At 42.4% G+C, this 17861-nt stretch overlaps 2 protein-coding genes across 6 annotated transcripts in view; one reads left to right on the top strand and one right to left on the bottom strand.

Moving 5' to 3' along the window:
- Window positions 1-6486: 6486 nt before the first annotated feature.
- On the top strand, window positions 6487-7848 carry QRFP (pyroglutamylated RFamide peptide). Its single transcript, XM_072632741.1, is given in 2 exon segments — window positions 6487-6517; window positions 6520-7848. Coding segments are annotated over 2 exon segments (498 nt in total). The 3' UTR covers window positions 6987-7848.
- A 2993-nt stretch (window positions 7849-10841) lies between these two features.
- Window positions 10842-17861, bottom strand: part of ABL1 (ABL proto-oncogene 1, non-receptor tyrosine kinase) — a 218909-nt gene continuing 211889 nt past the window's right edge. For 2 of the 5 annotated variants that reach the window (XM_072632734.1, XM_072632736.1), the window contains one exon: window positions 10845-16851. In XM_072632734.1, the coding sequence (XP_072488835.1) occupies window positions 15143-16851 (1709 nt within the window). In that variant the 3' untranslated portion in view covers window positions 10845-15142. Of the gene's footprint in view, window positions 16852-17861 lie in introns of all 5 variants that reach the window. The other 3 variants (XM_072632735.1, XM_072632737.1, XM_072632733.1) reach the window with 2 other exon arrangements.

Here is a 17861-nt window from a genome sequence, read left to right as displayed (position 1 = left end):
AGATCAAATTCTTTTACAAGGTGCCCAAAGAATGGACAGACACCAGTGCATGTCTTAATCATTGCCTACATGCCTCCGGGCTCAGTGGTTTGTCTGTGTATACGAGGCCATGCCAAAATAGAGAAGTTGTCTAAATGTGCCAAATCTGACCCCGTCAGAGCTCTTCTTTCTTTCCTTTATGTCTGCCTCTCATCCAAATTTTATCGGTCACCTTCACGAATGAGGCCCTGCTATCACACCCAGGGCAGTGTCTTCCCTGGACAGGGTCCTGACTACCTTCCCACAATGCCCCATCACATCTTATCTATTGTACAAGGTATTCTCCAGGGAGGATCCCAGAAAAAGCTGATGAATTCATCATTGCCAAAGTGCTAATAGTTAATAAGGCTTAAGAATACAGAAGACCTGGGTTTTATTCCCAGTTTTGCAAATAACTTTCTGAGTGACCTCCTCTGGGCCTCAGTTTCTCCATTTATAAAAATGGGAGTAGAGGAGGTTGACATAGGGCCATCTCTAAAGTTCTTTCCAGGTCCAAATACCAAGGGTCAGATTAAACAACCCAGTTAACCCACAGAACCGTGATGTTTGCAGCCTGCCCAAAGGTTGGTCCCACTTGGCTCATTTCCTTAAAAGTCTGCTTTTACTGCCCAACTCATCAATCCAAGCAATAAATTCTCCTTTGAATTTACTTTGGCAACATTAAAAGACTTTCAAAGCTGGCGTGGAATTAACTCCTGTAGTTTTGTGATTGACATATGTTTTTTCCTTCTGTTGAACTCTCTGGGAACCCAAAACCTACCTGTCAACCGTTCCTGGGGGACAAACTTCTCAGAGGCATAAGCAGCCAACTCAGGTCTTCCCTATCTTATCCCTGGTCCACACTTCCCAGGAATCAGCCTCAGTCCCTGAAGGCAGCCAGGGGGGTGCTCAGATGCTCAAAGAATCAGCCCACATGCTCTGGTGATGCGTTTATGGAGCATAAGCTGACTGTGAGCCTCTGGATTCAGCGGATTGACACAAAATCCCCACATCTGTATCCCCCAAACCACACTATATATTTCCACAGAGGCAGCAGATGGGATATGGGGAGGGAGAGGCTGGGTTTGGTGTCACTTTCAAAGCTGGACGAGAAGCAGTGAGGAGTAATGGTTAAGGATGTTGGGTTGGGAATAAGGTGACTCCTGGTTTCTAATTCTGCTCTAAAACTAATGTGATTTGGAAATTGCTTAATTTCCCTCAGCCTCAGCTTTCTCATCTGTAAAGTAGGGATAATAAAGTCTGTAGGACTTATTTCATAGAGTTTTAGAAAAATAAAACAACAATAATAAATAGCATTTATAAAGTGCCTTAAGGTTTACAAAGCAATTTACACATAACCTAACCCCAATTACCTCTTCTTATCCTTACAGTAACCCTGCAAGGTGGGAACTCCTGTTACACCCATTTCGCAGACAAGGAAAGTAAGGCAGACAGAGGTTACAATTTGCCCAAGGCCATACAATTTATGTGTGAGGTTAAATTTGAACTCAGGCCTTCCTGACTCCAGGTCCAATGATCTCTCCACTGTACCACTTGGCTGCCAAATGATGTACTGTCTTTTGTAAACCTTAAAGTAACATATTAATATCATCCATTATTGTTGTCTCTTTCCCACCTCCATCCCTATCCCTATTTGCATCCCCAAAGACACTGGGTGTTCTCACTCTGCCTTCTGAAGGCCTCGTATCTTGTTGTTCAGTCATTTCAGTCATGTCTGACTCTTGGTGACCCCATTTGGAGTTTTCTTGGCAGAGATACTGGAGTGATTTGCCATTTCCTTCTCCAGCTCATTTTACAGACAAGGAAACTGAAACAAACAGGGTTAAATGACTTGCCCAGGGTCACACAGCTGGTGTCAAATGTCTGAGGCCACAATTGAACTCAGGTCTTCCTGACACTAGGGCCAGTGCTCTATCCACTGTGTCACCTAGCTGATGCAATTTCTTAAAACAAGGTAATCTTTCTGCTTCCCTCCAATCATATCAGCTTTGTATATTTACATAATTTGCTCCAATCAGGTAGGAGCTCTGGATCTGTCCAGAACAAAACTCTTCAGAGCTGCGGTCTTAGTTTGACCACCTAGACAAAGCCAAAAGAAAAACTGGCAAGAACTCACCATTTGTCGGTCCCTGACTCCAGACAAAATGGAAATGAAACCATCCCAAACCATCCAGGACTTCCCCTCAACTTGGGAACAGGTTAATGGTCATATGGTGCAAGGAGAGAAGAGTTCTCTCTGCTTCCCCCCTTTGTTTAGATGCTCTCAGTAGACAAGTCAAAGGGGACTGAGGCTTTATAAAACTCAAAAACATTCTTTCCTCTCCAGGAGAGGAAAAACCTAGACCATTCAACAAAGTAGGGGAAAAAGTACAAAACCAAACCAAACCCAAAGAGGCCTTAGACCCAGCATGTGGTATCAGCTGGGGTATCTCTTCCTAGGTCTCCAAGTCCCACCCTGGGCTCTGAATAGACCTCCTGTCTCACGCTGGCCTTGGTACGTAGGTAGCTATAGTTGCCTTTTGGGTCCCCAGGGAGCACAGATCTTTGAGGCGGACACCTGGGTGGCCACAGTTTGTGGCTGGACTCACTGTTATTCCTTCCAGGAGCTAAACTGCAAGATAACAGTTTGAGTGGTTTGGGATTGATGAACTAACCAAGGTTATGAGGGAATCCAGAAGACATGGTGAAAGCTATTCCCTGACACTATGCAATGGGGCTAAACAGGACTTACAGGGAAGGGCCCCAGATGCCTCTCGACAGACAATCTAAATATATGAGGGCTTCTGTCCTCAGAAGGCTTACAGGCTAGCCCAAAGCAGAGTCCAAGAAATTCTTGAGAGGCACAAAATGTGAGGTGAACTTAGAGAAGGGAGAGACCACTTTCAATCAGAGTGGAAGCATCACAGAGAAGGTGACATTGAAGCCAGACCTGGCTATCTTGAAAGAATGGAGAAACGTGGGAGGGGGGCATTCCAACCACAAGGAATGGCATGAGTAGAGGTCCTGAAGTAGAGGTTAGGGCTTGTTTAAGAAGAGCAGCAAGCAGCCCAGCTTGAATAAAGCCCAATATATGAATAGGAGGGATATGGGATAAAACTGGAAAGGTAGGTGGAAGCTGACTACGAAGGCTGTGATTACTGAGTTAAATTTGGACTTTGCCCCACAATAATCTATGGGGAACCCCTGGAGGCCATCTCCAGACATCCTGAGCTATATCTCACTATTAGACCCAGATGGCTCCAGAGGAGAGGGTGAGGCTGGTGACTTTGCACAGCCCTGCCTCACTTAAATCTAATTCACTTGCAAGTCACAGCATCGTTTTCTTAGTGTCATGGTCCTCTGAGAGAACAAAGAACAGACAACAACAAGGAAGTGATTTGGAAAGTTATACTTCAGGAATATCATTCTGGAGGTGAATGGGGGATCCTTCCCCCAGGTCTCTCATAGCTAAGCAATTAAATTAAATTCCCCTCCAGATCACTAACAACCAGCTGAGATTATTAAACAAGCTTAGCAGTACCACTCCCAAAGTGAGTTGCCTAGAATCTATTTCATCCTTCTTCCTCATGTACCCAAACCACTGAGGCTGAACAAAAACCAAGCTGCACGCTAGCCAGTTGTCAAGGTCAACTCATGGAATTTGTTTTCCAAAGGGGTATTCTGGGAACACATATTCTTCTATCTCTAGCAAGCAGACTTCCCACAAGAATTAGATAGTCACCATCAGCGACCAACGGGGCTAGTTATTCCAGGATAAGAAAGTAACTCCCTCTGAATCTGTACTTTGTATTAGCTATAGCATTGTGTCATGGAAGATCACTGGACTTGGACTGGGAAGACCTGGGTTTGAGTATTGTTCTGCTATGTGCACAAATCACTTCACCTGCTTCTTCCTCATTCAAAAATGGAGATAAAAATTCCTAAGTCTCTCACAAGATTGCTCTGTGGATCAAATGAGATCATGCATGTGAAAGAGCACTTTCAAAACTGTTAAAAACACTCCCCATGAACTGAAGATACAAATAAAATTTTTAAAAAATTCCATTCCCCAAACTGTTTGAAAAGAAATAGCTTGAAAAGGTCAGAGGGGATCATGCCTTCATCTAACTGAGTTCAAATTCAGCCTCAGATACTAGCTATGTGACCCTGGACAAGTTACTTAACCCCTAGCTGCCTTAGTTTCTTCCATTTTAAAATGGGGATAACAATAGCACCTACCTCACAGCATGATTGTAAGGATCAAATGAGATAAAGCATGTGCTAAATAAATGCTAATTCTCTTCCCCTTCCCCATATGCATTGGTGGGACAGTCTGGATCCGAGAGTGTGGACTATTTCCAATAGGTCCATTCTCTGTTTCACATCTAACTCCTCCGTATTAGCAATTAGAGCTGATGCTATGACAAATTGCCGTCTATAGTACTTTATCAGTTCTGTAGACTGGTAGCAGGATTGTATTGTAAAGTTGTATATCCGATAAGCTATATCAAGATTACAGCTTTTCTCAGCCACTAAAAAAGATGGTAAATTCGGCTAGCTTTGGAAGGATTAACCCAAGACAACTGATATAGAAGAGAATACAGAAAGAGATGCCACATATAGATGAAATACTTTCTCTTCCCATCGAACACCTGCTCCCTCCCCTTCCTATCTCTTCCCTGCCCAGGATTCAAGGAGAGAGTGAGATATAAATAACAGAATAAAAGACTGAGGCCATTCTTAATACTAGTGACAATTGTTGACAGTGAGGAAAACAGGAAGGAACTACATCCAACTCACAGTTAATGATCCCATCAACTCCTTGCCAAATGAAATGACTGGACAGTGTTTGGGGGTGGGGTGGGCAGCACAATTGTGCCCCATTTGACCCTCTAATCAGAATCTCTATTAGGTTTGATCAGTGCCTTCTTGCTCTCCATGGTCACTCATGTTCCCAATGGAATCCCAGACTCTGGAATGTGTAGCAATCAGACTACAAAGGGCCAGAGATACTCAGAAATTGAAGCATCTCCTGAAGGCCTATTTAAAGCAGGGAGAGCCCAGGAGTCTTGAGAAGCTCAGACTGGCTCTTTCTAGACCATCCACTGGAACTAAGAAAATCAGCAACCTCCTGGGGAAGGAAGATCCAGAAGGAATAATGTAAGTAGATTTGACTCCTTGTCATGAAATAGCTTACTCCAACACACATCTTTGCTCATCCTTGAAGATGGATGCAGGACAGACCCAGTTCCTGTCTACTACAATTAGCCAATGATGCTCAGCTTAGGCAGGTGCAAACTAGGATAGGGGGTCCAGATGAGACTAGGAGGTTGGACAAGATTGTGAGATTAAGAACTGGGTGCTTCCAACTCCTAAAAAGCTTGAAGTGAGAGACTAGGGAAAGGAAACTGAAATCTTTCAGTGTGCTGATGAACTGATTTTCATCATGGGGATGAGACAGGGTTTCCCTAAAAAGGCACCGTCTTCCCCACCTCCACTTAGCAACCATTTCATCTGAAAAGTCCAATCTCCTTCAACCTATGCAGGATCTCCCAGGAGAAAGCTAACTTCGTTCCCTGTGAGTCTTCATAAGCAGACAGGTTTGTAGGGGGTGGATTTTTTTCTTAATTTTTCTTCTTTCATGCTTTCTGGCTGAGGTTGCTTCTATAGAATAATTTCAAATGAACTGATTTTTGGAAGGAGCTGAAAGGCCCTGGATAACATAGTTCTATATTCATCAGGACATACAGTCTTTATCTAAATCATAGTTCTGTTCCCTAGAGGGCAGAAAGGGTTGTAAACTCTGTAGCCACCCATAGTGGGGCCTCTCTTCTACAGAGGGAGAGCACTTATTGTAGAGACAATGGTGTTTAGAAAAGCTTTATTTTTGCTTCAAATTCTACAGTGGGCCATCTTGTATACTCCGAGTGTCTCAAGGAGTCTGGCTGATAGGACCACCTAGTCTATTTTTCATAAGCCTTCAAATATGGTGAATTCTACAGAGCTGGTTCTAAATTCTAGGAGCATCTTATTTAAATGTTAAGAGGACATTAACAAGCAACCTAACTGAACAGCTTAGCCAGTCCTATATATTATCAAGTTGAGACCTATTAGAAGTGGATGCTCATAACTTTCCACCCAGTGCTTCTGAGATGATAAAGCCCAAGAGTCAATAATTATAATAAAAGACTAATGAGTCCAAATTCACTCAACCCTACCAGGGCAAAACTACACTGCTGTAAACCATTCAAGCAGCTGCAGCATTAGAGCACTAAGCTGCCAAAGCAGCCGAATCCAGGGGATTTCAGTAGAGTGAAAACCAGTCTAATTGGTACAATCAACTCCCAAGCCTGCTAAGAAAATAAAAGCCCAAACACTCAGCCTAGTGACACTAACTAATGCTTCTTGGAAGTTGGGCTCAGCTGAGGATCTCCAGCTCAGCTCCACAGTGTTTGCCCAGACTTTGAGATGTTACTATTGACAAGTTGTTTTGAAACAATGAGTGTGTACAGTCTGTAACTTTCTCCCTCTGCTCCCCAATGCCAACAAACCAGATGAAAGCACCTCACTCCCTCTCCTGTCTCCTCCTTCTGACTCTGGGTGCCTGCTTTCCTCCAAGTGACAGAAGAAAAATCGGAGATCCAGCAGATGGCATTGGCAGGGTTCAGATGAGCGGGCTGGAGATAGTGGGAGGTCACCGGCCTGGCTTCCCAGTTGGAGCACCTAGGCAGAAGAGATTCCAAGATCCAGCCTCTCTGTTCATCATGGCTAAGAAGCTACAGGGACTTGGTAAAGAGCGAGCTGGTTTCAGATTCAGGTTTGGGAGGCAAGAGGTGGACAACAAAGCTACCAACATCTACCTAGCAAGTGAAGAAAAGAGGAATGGTCTATTGGGGAGCTTGGCTGAGGAACTCAGCGGCTACAATAGGAAGAAAGGTGGTTTCAGCTTTCGCTTTGGCCGGCGATGAGGGGCTGCAGATGGCTAGGATGATTCCATGAAAAGGAGTCTGTTCGGGGACTTTCTCCCATCTGTCTTCTCCAAGTTAAATGGCTGTCCCTGGTTCTGTCTTCTTTTAATTTTCACTTACTCTAATTCCCAACATTAATTGCTAAGAAACTCTGAACATTATTATGTGGGCTTTTCTGCACGTTACGCTGGTGGGCTAGGTGGGCAATGTGTGACTTGTGATCCTTTAGTCCCAAACTTTGTTCATGAAACAGGATGAGAGAGATGGTGTATTCTGGTAAAGGAAAAACACAGTCTTTGTTCAAACTCACTGAAAAGCAACAGTGCTCAGTCTGTATCGCTCTTTCCCTCCCCCAGTGGTATGTTTCCGATTGTTTTAAAGCAATCCCCTGGCCTCAGTGGCACTGAGCTGAGAAAGATGCAATGCAATGAATAAGAATTGGGGGAGCTTGCATGCCATGCTCTAAGTTGAAGGCAGAAGGACTGAGTGATTATAGTGGGATAATCAAAGTGTTGACAGTCTCCACAGGGATGCCTGTAAGCTGACATCCAAAATGTGGTTATGAATGAGGAGTAGATTCTACTGGGCACCATGCACAGATTTAAAAAGTCAAGTAAAACAAACAAAAAAGACCTACCAATATTCTTATTCTCCATCCCCATTAACACAAAATGCCCCTGGCAAGAAAACACTGCTCAATGTCAAGATGCCATTTTGGACAAGGTGGGTGCCCAAGCTATTAGGATAAGCCATCTTCCAAGTATTATGCTTTTACAGGGCCAGGGATCTCATGGGAATTGAATGAGCCAGGCATGAAAAGGCATTTGATATTGATGTTTAACAAGGCTGTATTTCAAATTTTCAATATATGTATTTCTTTTTAAATAAAAATTACAACCCCTGCAAACTCTTCAGACTCTTAACTACAGGCCATTAGTACATTGGAACTTAAATATACTGTGTTGTGAATGTCTTAACACTTCGAAGACTGAAACTATTCTATATACCTACACACCTTTCTCAACATTCCTCTAATTGACAGTCTAGGAAATATCGGTGGCCGAAAGGTAAAAACAATTCGGAGCATGTTTTCTTATTCTATTTGGCTTTTGCTAGTTTCTTTAGAGAGAACATATGAAAACCGTTCACCCACCCCAGGAAAAACCTAAGAAGTAAGCCTGCAGTGGTTTAAGACCTAGGGCCGGGTACCTCGCCTATTTCAAACATAGCTTTGGTGTCTCTTAGAGGCCATCCCATGTCAGATATAGCACTCTGATGCTGCTCACACGCTGGTCTGCCTCAACCGCCAAGACAAGGAGCTTATATTGACGTAACTATAGCAACAATTCCCCTCCTCTTTTAAAGCTGAACCTTACTCATGTTCACAATTGAATAACTTTCCATTGAACTGTCACAATTAATTGGTGGATTTTTATTAGCCTTTTAGAACCACAATGGGGTGAGCCCAGCTTGGCGGCATGTAGTATTCAGCAATCCTTTCTCATTTTGTGAGGGGTTTGCATTCTCTAGAAACAGCCCTCAATCTTCAACAAAGAGATGCTTCATTATGGAGAAACATACTGGTGCTACAACAGAACCAGACTGATTTAGAATGGAGAAACATGGGTAATAAGATGGAAAAGGAATACGGGAGTTAATAATTTACTTTCCATTAGGGCAAGTCTCTTTGTGTTGGAGTTTTTCACTTAACTCTAAAGTGGACACTAACAAAAAGAGACCTAATCTTTGTGCCTAGGGTGTGTGATCTGCTTTCAATGATCATTTTGGCTTGGATCAGATGATGGGACTAATCAAAGGAATATAATGAGGGACCAAAAAGAAAGTGTGTCATCATTTGGGGAAAAGACAATACAGAATGCTTCCTGCAAGAATGAAGTGGACTTTGAATTAACACTAAAATTGCAACAGGTACTGATTCTAGGGGGGTAATCCCCCATTTCTTTCCTCTTCTAATCACATTAGACAAAAATTCTAGAACTCTTAAGCAAAAACTCTTTTTGGTCAAATTTTTTGAAGTGAATTCCCAAGAGTCATACTTTTGTAAATTTATGCCATGAAGTCTTAGATTAATTCAGTCAATTCTCTTTCATACTAGGTGTGTACAATATGCAGCGCATTCCAAAAATCTTTCATGCAGTTTTCAGCTTTAATAGCTTAAAATTTACTCATGTTCACAACTTTTGGGACACTCTGTATGCATATGTGCAAGGTAACCTGGTTCCCTTTATCTTTGTGCATTAACAAACATCCCAAAAGTATGTAATTGCATTGTCCATCCATTAATACTGAGTTAAACAATAAACCAGAAAGGCAAAATAAAATAAAATAAAATAACAGAGCTATGAAGGATGCCTAGAATGAATTCTCCTTATTGTTTTTGTTCTTTTCTGGAGAAACACTCACATCATGTGGTCACTAATTAATGTCATTTTGAAGGATAGTAAGAATTGGGCCAATTACTAGTACACATAGTGGGTAGTTTTTAACTACAGCAGTTGATTTACTTTTGTCAGAAATGCATGAGATCAAGAAAGAATATGGTTTCAGAGGAATGGAAATACTGACATTAAATTTTCACCTTAAAAAAAATACACAAAAACATCCAACACCCAACAAATAAAGCTAGTCTTCCAGTTTACTTGCACATTCAGGCTCAATAATCCTGAAAATTGGAGCAATCAAATTGTTAAATGCATTGATCTGTTAAATCACCTCCCACTGTATTTGGCTAAATTTAGTCTTTAACCCCCCTGCCCTCCTTCATGCCAACCCCACCATTTCCTGGTTAAAGGTCTACTTCTTCCTGATGTCAACCAATCATCCTATTTTACGCAGTCTCAGAATTCTCCATCACAGTAAAAATTACTCTCCAGATTAGTGGAGGTGAAGGTCTTTGGAAAACATTTGTTTTGGAAACAGATTAGGCTCCCCTGAGCAACTCATTCTCATTCCCTTACTTTTCCAAATCAAGGTCACTGAAGCATCTCAATGACTGTTTGCACCTGTTAATCGTATTTATTTAATACACAAAAGGTCTCCATTTTGGGTGTGTAAATTTAAAGGATTTTAGCTATTAAAACTGAAGGTGGAGGTAAATAATACTAATGAAACAGAATTTTACTTTTACAAGTGTGGTTATTTTAGACCACTAAATAAATCCATACTTTGTGGTATATACAAATTGTGGGGTTTTTTTCTTAAATTCACAAACCATCTTTTTCAAAGTATGACAACCATGAATGAATTTAGTTCACATCTCCCCATGTTGCTGAAGTTCAAATGTTCCCTTAGCCTCTAAGCTAATGGACACCTTTGCAGAAAGGAGTGCACCTGAACCCTGGGAAACTGCCTCAGAATCTAGCTAAGGCAATGGAGAGATCATCTCTAACCCTCTGAGAACAGGTTCGGTTAAACTGAGCAAATTAGCCATGGGAAAGGCAGACTCAGTACCTCCCCCAACCCCCCAAACATACTTCTTTTCTCTCTCAACCAGTTATGCTGCTCAAAAATTCCAAATTGTAGATATGGGAGCAGAGATAATAGGTAATACCTTGCTTCCCAACTACTGCCCTAGTACCCTGGAAATTGAGGCAAACTGATAGATGTTAGACATGGGATCTCTCCAATCCAAACAGGAAAGGTGAAAGTCATCCTTGGAGCCTCTCAACCCCCAATGCCCAGCCAAAGATAAAATGATTTGATACATTCTTAAAGATATGCAGCATTCTTCTTATCTCCAGCCCTCATGAGGACTCAGTCTCAGTCAGCTGTAAAGGATATCATTCAATAAATCTCATGTGAACATGTAAATCTGAGATATAGGTTCTCTTTTTCCTTTTTAGTACAGATGCTGATTTACCACAATATCACTCATTTGGTGAGACATTTGCTGCAAAGTGTAAGAATTAAAATAAGTAGGAGAACTTGGTCAATTCTCTTTTTAATTTTAAAAAATAACCCTACAAACTCAAAAACCAGAATGAATTCATCAGTTCTTTTTAGCATAATATGAATTAGAAATCTGTCCACCATTAGCCTTGACTCAGGGAATGATGCCACAAGAATCTCCACAACACCTGGGGAAACTAGTCTCCATGTGATTTATCACAGGCTTTCCTCAAGTGATGCAAAGACTCAAGAGATGTCAGAGGCTACAGTGAGATGTTTATAAAAGGCCATTTTAAGTCTAGGGTTCTTATATTAGGAATTTCCCATACCATTTTATTATGGTGTTGGCAAGATCCCTAGAATTCTTCAAGTGAAAAATTAAAAGTAGCATCACCCAGTGAAATGAATTGAAGTTGGGGTAGGATTAATCCCCGTTAGGGTGCTCAGGAAAACCTTGGCAAGCAAGATGAGTCCTCTTTCAGGTTTGAAACTAGCCATCAAATGAAAAGAAAGACTTAGTTACTTGTGGAAGAAACACTATACTAGCCAGGAGATCTGGGTCCTAGTACTGGTTTTACCACTAGGTCAACCATAATGTTTCAGCTAGAAAGAACCCATTAGATCATGTGATCCAACTTCCTGGAAGTTTATGGATGAGGACATGGAAGCTTTGTAAGACTAGGTGACTAGCCTAAGACTGCACCAATTTTAGATGTAACAGAGGACGGATTCAAATGCAGGTCTTGTAACTCTTACGTTCAGTGTCCTTTCCATCATGAATGAGTCTGGGCAAGCAGGTTCGTGTCTTTGATTCTCATTTTTCTCATCTACAAAATAAGGGAATTGGGCTAGATGATGGCTTACAGCTCTAAAATGGTGCCATTTCTAGATGTTGAAATCTACCAGTCCTTTGTTCATGCAAATTTTTTTATCTCGATTATTTTCCTCCTTCAATGATGCTCAACACATTTTGTTGCAACAGGGTTACTTTCACTGGGTTTTTGAGAACCGTACTTTTCAATATGCTTTGGTGAGCATGATATGTATTCCTTTGACAAGTCTACTGGTTTAATAAGTATTATTATCAGAGGGCTCTACTTACTTCCCCAACTTCAACTTTCCAAGCTGTCAGCCAGCATTAAATGGAGACCAAACCCATGAAGAAAGAGAGTCCCTCTTGACAACCTGTGCTCAGTGGGTGGCTAGAATAGGCCTCTGTAAAGGGTTACCATTATAGTCTTATAACACCACGTAGGCCAGCACTCCACAGCTATTCATCATTCCCACAAAGAAATAAGACACTAGGCTTGTCAAAGACAGGTAAATGAGGGGTGCTTTAAGCTGATAGGTGGTGGCACAGAAAGGGTTCAAAGGCAAAGATAAGAAGAAATATCTTTCTGGAGGTGTTAACTCTTTCAGGCCAAGAAGTCACTATTCAGGAAATTACCTCTTTCTGCACTCTAAACAACACTCCAATAGCACAAAAGTTAATGCAAGCTTTCACAAAGGAAATCATTTATTCCTTTCTGCTTGTCACTGTCAAGTGGTGTAAGTTCATTGCTGTTTAGCCCCACCTTAGTTGCTGAATTACAAGCAGTCTAGGTTGCTGGAAAGTAAGTTTCTTAGGATGCAAGAAAGGTCTGAGAAGAGGTACAAGGAAATTGTTCCCGACACTGCAGATAATGACACAGGATGAAAGACAGCCACAGTCTCTGTGTGCTAGTAACCACTTTGGGAAGGGGCAGTGAACCTTGCTTCATAAAAGGTGGAGATGAAATAGCTAAAGGAAACAGACTTGTTTTCTGCAATAATTATTCACTTGTCCTTCCTCTCCCTGCTCCAGGCAAAATGTAACATTAAAACTCAAGACCCTCACATCTCTCGCTAGGCTCTGAGAGGCACCATACACACATAGACTTTATATCTCCTTTACCTAAACAAGAAATCTTTCTTTCACCACAAAGTGGATGGCTCACAAAACACGAGGAGTTAAGGTTTAAAACAACACATGAAGAAGCTCTTATTTTTTGCCAACATTGATTTATTTAAAAAATACTAAGGAAGACAGACTTGGACTCAAAAAACATTAAGAGAGTCACATATTGAACAAAATGTATTGGACCAAAAAAATAAAAGAAAGAAACAAAGAAAATGGCACCATAGGTATTACAGAAAGGACAGCTGAAAAACTATTTACACATTTATAAAAGAGTAAGTCTACAAAAGAGTGTAATAGCAAGATACAAATGCATAATATAGTGGCACATTATGTTAACAAAACAAAAACAGTACCTCATAAAACAGTCCAAAGATTTGTGTGTGGTTTGTTTTGTTTTGTCTGTTTAAAAGGCAGCTGGTGGCGTTTTAACATCTCCTTCTGTTTGTAAATCACAGCAGTCTGTGAGGGCAAAGAGGTGACATGAGAATATATAAAGGGTATTGGAAGGAAACCATTTTAAAAACCAATTCTAGCAGAAAAATAAAATACAAGTTAAAGTGATTAGTGTAAAAATAGTGTAATGCAATAAGGTCATAGGAGTAAGGGGGAAGGAATGTGGTTTTTCTCCTGGTTTCTGTTACTGTAAAGGGGTTAAATTGCACCATTACTAGTCATAACCCTTGTTTCTTGGGTAATGGAGCAAGTTTCTCTTTAGTCCCCTGCCTATAGCTTTGTGCCCCTCATCCAGCCTGGATACTGGCATGCAGAGGTCAAGGAAAACAGTGAGTGGCTGCCCCATGACTCATGGTCCATGTACCTTCAGCACTCCCGGGGAGTCCCTGGGGAAGAATGAGCAAGACAAAAGATGGCTGCCTTGCATTTGGAATAGTTTCTGTGGACTTTCTCTTCCCCCTTAACAGTCCCTGACAGAACCCCTAGAGAAACATTAGATTGGTAAGTTGTTCATTATAATTAAATACAAGGCATTCTCCAAACTCCAAGCATGTGGATGAATGTGGCCAGGGCCTTTAGGTGTCAACACTTTTTTCCTTTCTCTTTGGCGCAATGAGCTCTGTGCTCACTGGCTGCTAGCTTCTGTATAAGAACTGGCGGCCGTGATGATGCTCATAGATTTGCAAGAACGGGGCTTGCTCAGGGAGCCTTCAAGAATGTCAGGCAACTAAATAGTCTATTGTCTCAGAAAGAGATTATAAGAATGTGCTTTGCTTAGAGGAGTGCATGAGGAGGAAATAAATGAATACATGACTGGATCCAGACTTCTGTTCTCAGCATGTCATCCAGTGACTAGAACTGTAAAAGGGCAATCCCAGACCTGCCGAGGGCACAGACTCTGACTGCTGTGGGCATCTGAACAACTTATGTAATTGTCCCCCTGCTTTCCTGGCCTGTTCCTTCTCTATGTTATTGCAGCAGCATCAACCCCATTTTCTTTAGGAACCAAAGCCTGCTGGCCCCAGTTTGGCACTACATGTCACAAAAGGGAGGCAATTTCTTCTCCAGGACAAAGGAAAGGTTGGATGACCTTAATCACAAACCACTTTGTACCTCCTCCTTGACCCTCACTGCTCACTTGATGAGCCAACCAGTTGTTTCCCTTATCACAATTTACTAACCCCAAAATCATCAGCTCTCCTTCACTTAAAAATAAAGAGGAGGAAAACTCAGCCCTTGGCCAACAGGTGAATCAGAGAGGCCAACCCTGCAGTGACTGCTCTGAGCACCCTTTGGAGTATTTTATTTCCTCAAATATTTTTTAGCTTAGGAGACTTAAGAAAATCAATCTGGACAATTCCCTTCATGGGACAAGGAGAGGTGAGTGTTACCAATACTTTACTGGAAATGCTCAAATATGTTAGTGTCCAGGAGATTCATCCTTTGAGAAAATGGCAAGAGGACACAGGAACGCCTCTGAGGAGGAAGAAAACAAAACCCTATGTCTTCCATTCCCACTTCAATTTAAAGCTCATTCTAAAGCAGTATTAGTAAAAAGGGACAGCGGGGCCTTGGTATTTTGGCTTCAGTCCACAGAGATGGAACTCCACAGATGAGTTTCAGAACAGCAAAAATGCAGGAAACCTGGGCTGAAAATGAGAAAAAACCTATCATGATTGACATCCCATGGCCTAGGCAGTCAGGCTGCGTGTGCTCCGTGGCAGCACACAGTCTGTACCTTGTACGCCTTTTCCTGTCCTGGAGGCACTAGTTCACTGGTCTTTTGTCAGTCTACCATAGCTCTTGGGCTATACCTATCAGCAGTCAGCTCTGGCTGGCTGAGCCCTGACTTCTGCTACCTTTGAACAATATCGCTGATTTCTTTCACTGAGCTGAGAAGCTTGCTAAAGTCCTGGGTGGCAGCAGGACCGCTGCCTGCTGTTGCAGGGCAGATCTGAAGCTCTCGGAGGTTGTTTTCCAACTTGTTGATGGCCTCCCTGAAAGCAAACTTGTTCCGCATCTGCTGGATGGAGTCCACGTAGCTCACACAGAAAGTATAAAGGTTTTTTCCTGCTTCCAGCACAGCACTATGGCTGGCCATCTGCTCTGAGTTTTTGGAGATAGCCAGGCACAAGGCCTCAGTGCTGTCTAGAACCACACCTTTTGTGATAGCACCACTAGCAAGCCTCTCTGGGGGCTGGCGGGTTTTCCGCAGGGACACTCGGGTGGATATGAGAGGGATAAAAGCAGTGGAAGATAACTGTTCCCCTCCAAGGGTCGATGAAGCAGATGGCAAAGCAGAGGGAGAGGTGGTCAGAGTGGTTGTTGGGGCCATTGACAGTTTGTTGGATGACTGTGGCTTTGGTACAGAGGACAGCACAGGCTTTTTGACGCCCTCTCCTAACTGGTTTTGTTTGGCAGCATCACTGTTCACAGCATCTGCTACCACAGTCAACTGTTTTGCTTTAATACTAGGTCCTCCATCCCCAGCTGCTTCCTGGCCAGAGCTATGAGAGGACTTTGTGGACTTGGCGGCAGATGATGATGGTGGGGGAGGTGGGGCAGGCTTAAGTCTGGAGAGCTTTCCCTTGTCTTTGCCTAATGATTCAGAAGAATGTTTGTGCCTCCTCACTCTGGGCTCCTCGCTGGAGACCTTACTGGTCCCCATAAATGCACTGGAGGCAGCTTTGCTAACAGGGACTTGTTCAAGTACAGCAGGGGCTCCTAAGGCACTAGGTTTCCCAGTTTCATCCTTGTGGGACAGGCCAGAGGAAGCCGCTGCTGTGACTTGCCTACGGACAAGTTTTGGAGTCAGACTTGGGGGGCTAGAACCAGGACTGGACTCTGTATCTTTGAAGACATCATCAACAGTCTCCTCATTTTGTTTCAGTAGCCTGGGCGGTGGGGTCACCGTGCCCCTGGAAGTCACATCAGATTTATTCTCACTTGCCCGTTTCCGGGGCAAGGCTGGCTTCTCACTCTTGTGCCCACCAAATGTAGAAGAATCAAACTGCCTCCCAGTGGACTGCAGGTCCCGAGGTAATGTTACTGACCTCCATTCTGTGTCCTTGGCCCCATGGGGTACACAAGAGGCAGAACATGACCTCAGGAAACGCTTGCTGGAGTTGGTATTACTTTCTTCTTCATTGGCTGCCAATCGACTACTTGTTGATGCAATGGATTTTTTCCACAAGTGGGGAGACCGGAAGCCTGAGCTCCCTGAAACAGCTCCATTGCTAACACTCACTCCATTGCTTGGACTTGGAAATTTGGATGGCTCAGCTGCATCTAAAGGAGCTGTAATACAAGTGCCATTGAGGATATCTCGAGCCTCATCCTCTCCACCTCCCCTTCGGTCTGAATGGCCATCCATCTCCCGAAAAGAACTGCTGCGTTTTGGGGGGGTTGGAGCAGTTTTCTTCTTCTTCTTGATTAGGGCGCTAAAGAGGTTGGTTTTCTTGTCTTTAGGAAGAAGGCGTTCATCTTCATTCAGGCTACTGTCCTGGGGAACTCTTTCTTTCCTTGGGAGAAGTGGAGAAACAGCAGGCTCATGATCTAAAGGATCTGAAACAAAATTAGGAAGGTTTTGATGAATCAAGAGAAAGCATTTCTATGTCCCTTTTTGGGACCATCTCATTAAGATCTCATTCCTATAAGACCAAACTAGTACACAGATTTTGCAGCATGAGAGCCACATCAGGCCACAGGTTCACTGCTGATAACCTATTTCCTAAAATGATTATCAATATTTTTTTCAGAGATTTCTATCTAATTTTGACAAATTAGTGCTTCTGTATTCAGAGCTCTGCATCCTAATGTTGTAATTACTAACTATTTATCAAACATGTGACTGTTTTCTTCTCTAAGTAAATCTCTCATTCACTGAGCAACTGAAGACAGAAGAATAAAAAGTACGGGTGACACTTGTCTCCTTTTCCTCTCATCTGTTTAGATTAAAGTACAAAAGTCCTCTTCTGACATCATTATCTGGTGAAGTGAAAACAATGACAGAGACAAACAGAAACTCAGAACCTATTACCCTCAGATCACTCAAGCATCTGAATGTTCTAAGTGGCATAATTTGGAAGGGAAGGTGCTTCATGCCATAGAAATGTAGTGACAATGAGCTATTATGCTCTGAAGACAGAGGGGATGACCTTTCTACATCTTCAAATTGGCATACTTTAAATATGAATAATGGTTTGCAATAAATGTATTTGGAGTCTTCAATGTCCTCGTTTTTGAATGACAGGTATTCTCACCAACAGGTCAACTACTGGAATAAGATTTCTTGGCTAGCACTCTATAAATCTAAATGGAATTGCTTATGGGACAATATATTCATTTACCATATGTCAGGCAACATGTAGGGAAAAGAATCAGGGGAGTCTGAGTGATTACTACAATTTAATTTTGTCTAGGGTAGAGTCAATGAAGAAGGGAGAAGTTCTCTAGTAAAACGTTTTCAATGCTGATACTTGATGCTCTTGGCTTCACATTATATTTCTCATTGGTATACATCTTTAAGTGGTGTTAGTTGCCCCAAATGTGCCACATTCCTTATTAAGATGCTT

This window comes from Notamacropus eugenii, chromosome 1 (genome assembly GCF_028372415.1).
Source record: "Notamacropus eugenii isolate mMacEug1 chromosome 1, mMacEug1.pri_v2, whole genome shotgun sequence".
Lineage (NCBI taxonomy): Eukaryota > Metazoa > Chordata > Mammalia > Diprotodontia > Macropodidae > Notamacropus > Notamacropus eugenii.
The sequence above is the reverse complement of the archived record's forward strand: the minus strand, read 5'-3'. Positions and strand labels throughout refer to the sequence as shown.